Source organism: Phaethon lepturus, unplaced genomic scaffold (assembly GCF_000687285.1).
Source record: "Phaethon lepturus isolate BGI_N335 unplaced genomic scaffold, ASM68728v1 scaffold20368, whole genome shotgun sequence".
Lineage (NCBI taxonomy): Eukaryota > Metazoa > Chordata > Aves > Phaethontiformes > Phaethontidae > Phaethon > Phaethon lepturus.
This window is the reverse complement of record NW_010555757.1, coordinates 1,640-7,341: the sequence shown is the minus strand read 5'-3', so window position 1 is coordinate 7,341 and position 5,702 is coordinate 1,640. Positions and strand designations below refer to the sequence as shown.

The 5,702-nt window shown below is 43.0% G+C and overlaps 1 protein-coding gene across 1 annotated transcript; it reads right to left on the bottom strand.

Moving 5' to 3' along the window:
• Window positions 1–537: 537 nt before the first annotated feature.
• On the bottom strand, window positions 538–4,497 carry FBXO39 (F-box protein 39). The gene is given in 7 exon segments (XM_010292272.1): window positions 538–575; window positions 761–941; window positions 1,648–1,821; window positions 3,489–4,002; window positions 4,004–4,140; window positions 4,142–4,215; window positions 4,218–4,497. Coding segments are annotated over 7 exon segments (1,398 nt in total).
• Window positions 4,498–5,702: the final 1,205 nt, after the last annotated feature.

The following is a 5,702-nucleotide window of genomic DNA, read 5'->3' as shown; positions in this document are numbered from 1 at the left end:
CTGAAATTTTATTGACAAACCTCCAGATTTATGGGTTTGGCTCAATGCTGTCCTGGTTCTACTTGTGCAAGGTAATTAAAACAGATCTACTTACAGCTATCTGTTTCACAGTTATCTGTGATCTAGAACGCCTGATGAAATCTCCCACTTGTCAATAAAATTCCAGAATAAGAAGAATGCCCCTTACATGTTATTTATCTCATGTGGAACCAATGATATCTTTTGCCATTGAAAGGTCTAGAAGCTGTGGAAACTAGATCAGGAGTCTCATCATAAGTCACTTGTTGGAAAGCTGGGCAACTGGGAGGGGTGACTGCCAGGACTAGCCATGGTATGTTTTGTTCTTAACGTCTGCTGTTAAGAACTAGGCACAGGGTGTATATCAAATTTAACAGGAGGTAGAGACTGGTGATACACTGGATAGTGCATCTGACTGCATCTGAGTCAAGATCAAGCCAAGGCTGACTTTGGGCTACGCACTTCCTTACCCCGTGTCTCAGTTTCCCCATGTGTAAAATGGAAACAATGAGATGGGCTTCATTGGTAATGTGTTTGAAGTTCTACAATGAGAAGTGCTGAAAAAAAGAGGAAAGCCTTATTTTTACTAGAGGTGCCTGTAAGGATGGAAAAGGGCTCACTGCTTCCTTTGGTTCTGATAAGGAAAAACAAAGCAAGGGCAAGAATAAATGATGCTGGAGACACAGGAGGCTGGTTCCTAAGTCCAACATTTTAATGCATGCGGTGTGAAATTGTCCCTTGCCTCTCTCTTGCTGTAATGGTATCTGGATGGTCACTGGATGTTCTTCTCTCTCCCTGTGGATTGGGTAGGTGATGACAAAATAATTAAGCTCTGAGTCAATCAGGTATTTAAACTTCCTGTAAATATCACACAGCAGCCGATCCTCCTCACTGGCCTCTTGTTGGGCTGTGTAAATCCTGACCTGTATGCATGAATGACAATCGTGTCTCAGATACATGGAGCAGGCTCAGCCCACTGAATCTTGCAACAACAAGAAGCCTCTGTGACTAATGAGGAATATAGAGAAGCCAGATTCCTTGGTTTTGAGTAAAATCTTGAAGTTTTACTCTGTTTTCACTCAAAAATGACTGAAAACATTATCTCCTCCCAAAGAATTTTTGGGAAAAGCAAGGTTCCTTTTGCCCCCAGAACTGATGTATCGCTGGGACCTGCACAGATCTGGGAGCATCTGCTGAATTCAGAATCTAGCATGCAAAGTAGCATGACAGCACGGTTTACATCAGCTACAGCTGTGGTCCGATCCCAGTTCAACACAGCATCCCTGAAGTGAGATGTGTTTATATCTTTTTGAAATTTAGTGGGATTCAACCCACATGCCTCAATTTAAGCATAGACATAAGCACTGGGCCTGGAAGGTGACTGACAATCCCTAGCTTGAACTAGAGGTGACAAAGGGAACCCCAGTCTAGGAAGGACTTGTGGAATTGTTGGGGCTTGTTATTAAACTTCTATAGTATTCTGTACATGGCTAAGTATGTTCGAAAGCCTCCTTTCTGTGAGTGGTTCTCAGGCTCATTATAATGCTAAGATTTCCGTAAGTGACCTTTCTATGGACATGGGTATTGGAGAGAGGAAGGGAATGGGAGTTTTGAAGCACAAAGTCTTACCTTTACGATAGTCAAAATGCATTTCCTTTCTGCACGGTTTTGTAGCAGTCTCTCCAAGGTGACACTTGGAAATGCCCAGATGCTCAGAAATAACAACCTCTTGCTTGACAAGATGAGCTGTAGCAGCTCATCATCCAGCAGCTCATGATCATTGTTTAATTCAGGTGTTAATTCCTTGAAAAAGAATGAGCACTGTTAGTACTACTGAACAGAGCCTGTGAGTGCAGTAACTAGAATTCAATAAACAAAAGTGTCCCAATTTTACCAACAGAAGTGACTGTCAGCAGATCAATTTTGTACCTTGACATTAGCAGAGAATCAGTTTTGTATTATGACAACAGTATGTGCTACAGTAATCTCCACTTTCCTATTCAGATAGAGGGGATCCCTTGTGCATTATATACCATCCTAAGAGATAGACAACTTCCATTACCATTAGAAGATGCTACACCCACAGCTCATGCCATGATCTTATTTGACATATTGGAAATTATCCCAGATATGAGAGTAGATCTAAAGACGATTTCTAGAAAGCTTTACAGATCTCTCGTGTTTACTGGAAACTCTGCAATGCAACAGAATGTAAAGATTAAGCTGTCAGCAACTGTCAGGTATAAGGCTGTGTGATTCTCTCAGGCATGCAAAGACCTGATGCTCATTTACATGGGTCAGTTTTTGCACACCTTTGGTGACACCAAAGTGCTTTGACATGGGCACCAGTTAATTTACATGTGCTGTAAGACATCTGTGCATTGCCAAAATGGAGCAAAACCATCAGTGTAGGTTGATGCAGGCTACAGCTCTGTAGGCAAGTGTCATGGTTTAGCCCCAGCCAGCAACTAAGCACAATGCAACTGCTCACTCACTCCCCCATGGTGGGACGGGGGAGAGAATCGGAAAAGTGAGGAAAGTCATGGTTTGAGATAAAGACAGTTTAATAAGTAAAGCAAAACAAGGAATTCATTCACTACTCCCCATGGGCAGGCAGGTGTTCAGCCACCTCCAGGGAAGCAGAGCTGTATCACACATAGTGGTTTCTTGGGAAGACAGATGCCATAACTCCAAACATCCCTCCACACCTTCCTTCTTCTTCATCTCAGCTTTATATACTGAGCATGACGTCATATGGTATGGAATATCTCTTTGGCCAGCCTGGGTCAATTGTCCTGGCTGTGTCGCTCCCAGCTTCCCATGCACCCCCAGCCTTCTTGCTAGCAGGCCAGCACGAGAAGCTGGACTGTCCTTGACTACCCAGCAACAACTCAAAACATCAGCACGTTATCAACATTTTCTCATCCCAAATCCAAAACATAGCCTCACACTAGCTTCTATGAAGAAAATTAACTCTATCCTGGCTGAAACCAGGACAGCAAGCAAGGTGTACAGACTATTTGCCTCATATGCAGATTTCCCTGCAAAAGGGTGGGGTTCAGAAAAATCTGAAAGTATAAGGAAGTTATCAGTTACTAAACATGAAAGTGTCTAACCAGAATAAGCCTAAAGCTTTCTTACAAAAATGATGTTTTCCCACCTGAAAGGTTCCTTTTGCTCAAAGCTGACATTACAACCACCAGTATTTCAGGTGTTGTGGCTTTTTCTGAGGGCAACCTGACATCAGCCTGACAGCAAAGACTAGCATAATGGGGACTGTAACTGGATAAGGATAATTACCTGAACTAGACTATAGCTGGAACACCAGAATGGCTCACTGCTGAAAATGATCCTCTGTGGTCTGGCAGTCATGAATTCCTATTGATGACTGCTGTTATGCGGAAGGCCTATATGATTACGTTGCTTAGCTTTGTGATACTGCAATAAGATGTCATTATTGTTTCCCTTACCTGCAGAACATGCCAGTATGCTGGGAAGAGTTTGGTGAGGGTAAGTCTCATTATCCAGTCTGGGTCACTGAAATAATAGCAGTTCCATAGAATGATGCTCCTGATTGGGATCTCCACTAGCAGGATCCTGGCTAGGTGATCATGCTTCATGACTCTTTCGAAGAAGTTCACGTTCAGTTTTGGGTCTCTCTTGACCAAGTTTGTCCATGACATTCCCCAGACCACTCACTCATGAGGGTCACGGATATGACATTTGATATTCAAGCTGCACAGGGAATGACCACTGTGCTCCTGCAGGATGTCCACCAGTTTATCAGAGATGCAGTTATAATTGAAAGTCAGGGTGACCGGGCTGTGGAACTTGGACACAGTCTGGCGGAACAAGGTGCTGCTGTAGACAGGAAGGTGGAGACTGAAGAAATCCTCAATATTGACTTCAGATATAAAGCTTTTATTTGTCAAGCAGCTCAGAGAATTCAGAAGTTCACTGCCTTCTTCCAAGGTTGCTCTTACTCAAGTTTAGAAAATCAAGCTGTTTGCTCATTCTTTTTAGGAAGGTAGCTAAGTTCTTGATAAACCAAGCCCTGACCAAATTTTTCCAAATCAAGCGGTCTATTTCCAGGTACCCAATGCTCAGGGGTACTAGGCAACTTGTTACACCTACGCAGATGTAAAAGAAGACCTCTCATAGTCACTTGAAATTTTTGGGTAAAGGCAGTATTGTAAGATTTGGTAACTTGATCTCAAGGTGTTCCAAATACTTGCCGAACTTCTTGACATACCACAGTGCACTTTGAAACTCCAATGTCTATGGCCTTGATGATCAGCCATAGAATGTGATGGTTCTGCTTCTCCAGAGAGATCCTGAGTGCATGGCCCAAGTCCACTTTTTACAGACCAAGGCGGCCTGAGATCTGTCCCTGTTGTCTAACCAATGGAAGACATGCCTCAGACAGACATCAGGTAAATGAGCCCATGGGCTCTGCTCAGCTTCACTGTTGTTTTCCATTGAGAAGACAGTTTTTTACTTCTTTTCTTGTTGTTGAGCCAAACATAGATGATGAAAGCTGTGGGTAGATTTCTTGCCATTCCCAACAGAATAGGCTTCCAAGCAAATGGGTGAAAGTTTGCTTCTTCACATTGAAAAAACAACAATCCTTTCTTTGCTTGTGTACTCAAGCTGTCAGGGTCAAACAAACTCTCGGGTCTAAACTATAGTCTAATCTAAAGCAAAAGGAAAAAAAAAAAAAGAGTGAAGAACAATCACAGTACAAGCACAGGACACATCTTTTAACTTTCTGGCCTTCAGTCTAGCTAAACAGTGAAATAGTATCAGCTGCTGATAGAGCAGACAGAGCCTCTAGAAACTTGTTTAGCATCAGCTAAATTGGTAATGGTTTGTGGCCTGATGCCTAGTGTTTAAAAGTATCCAGTGTTTTGGGCTGTACACATCTGAACAGTACTGCCAGCGCAAACCTAGTACAAATTACTTTTCTTATCCTTCTCGGGTACTTGTTCCATGACAATCATCTGAGGTAGTACCCTGCCATAGATTAAGGTACAATCCCTGTGGAGAGTAATAACCAATATAAGCCGTTCCATCATTTGGTTCAAGCAGGATGTTCAGTCATTGTGCTCCAATGGACAGGGAGAAGGCTGGCAAGTCAGAAGACCAACTGGGTAGTGGTAAAACATGTAAGTAAACCACCACAGTGCAAGAAGTTACCAGTTCCACTCTCAAGGCTGGACTGCGTAAATAATCAGCTCCCTGAACACTCTCCCAGCTCCCCCAGTTTCCCTCCAGAGTTCAAGATGTGTTTTCTCTACCTCCGACCACTCCATCCACGAAGTTCAGCCATTGCCATGGAGCAAAGAGGTAATGATTGTGATGTCATGACAACGAAATTTATGCAAGGGCAAACAGTGAACAGAGCCAACTGGAGCCAAGGCATTTGGGCTAAGGTGAAGATGGTGAAAAGGAAAAGCAGACTTGTTTGGTAGTCCTTAGGAAGTGAGAAATACAGGACACGATCTACAAGCCAGCTGCAGGCTATATGTCTTGTTGCTTTTCACCAACCAGATACATGGATCAAGCAGCTACGCAATAAACAGCCAAGCAGGGAAGTGATGTATCCTCTGTCTTTTCAGCTATGAATTTCAAACTACATCCCACTAGCCTGTTAGGTGCTTAATTTTGTGAGGCCTTTTACAGAT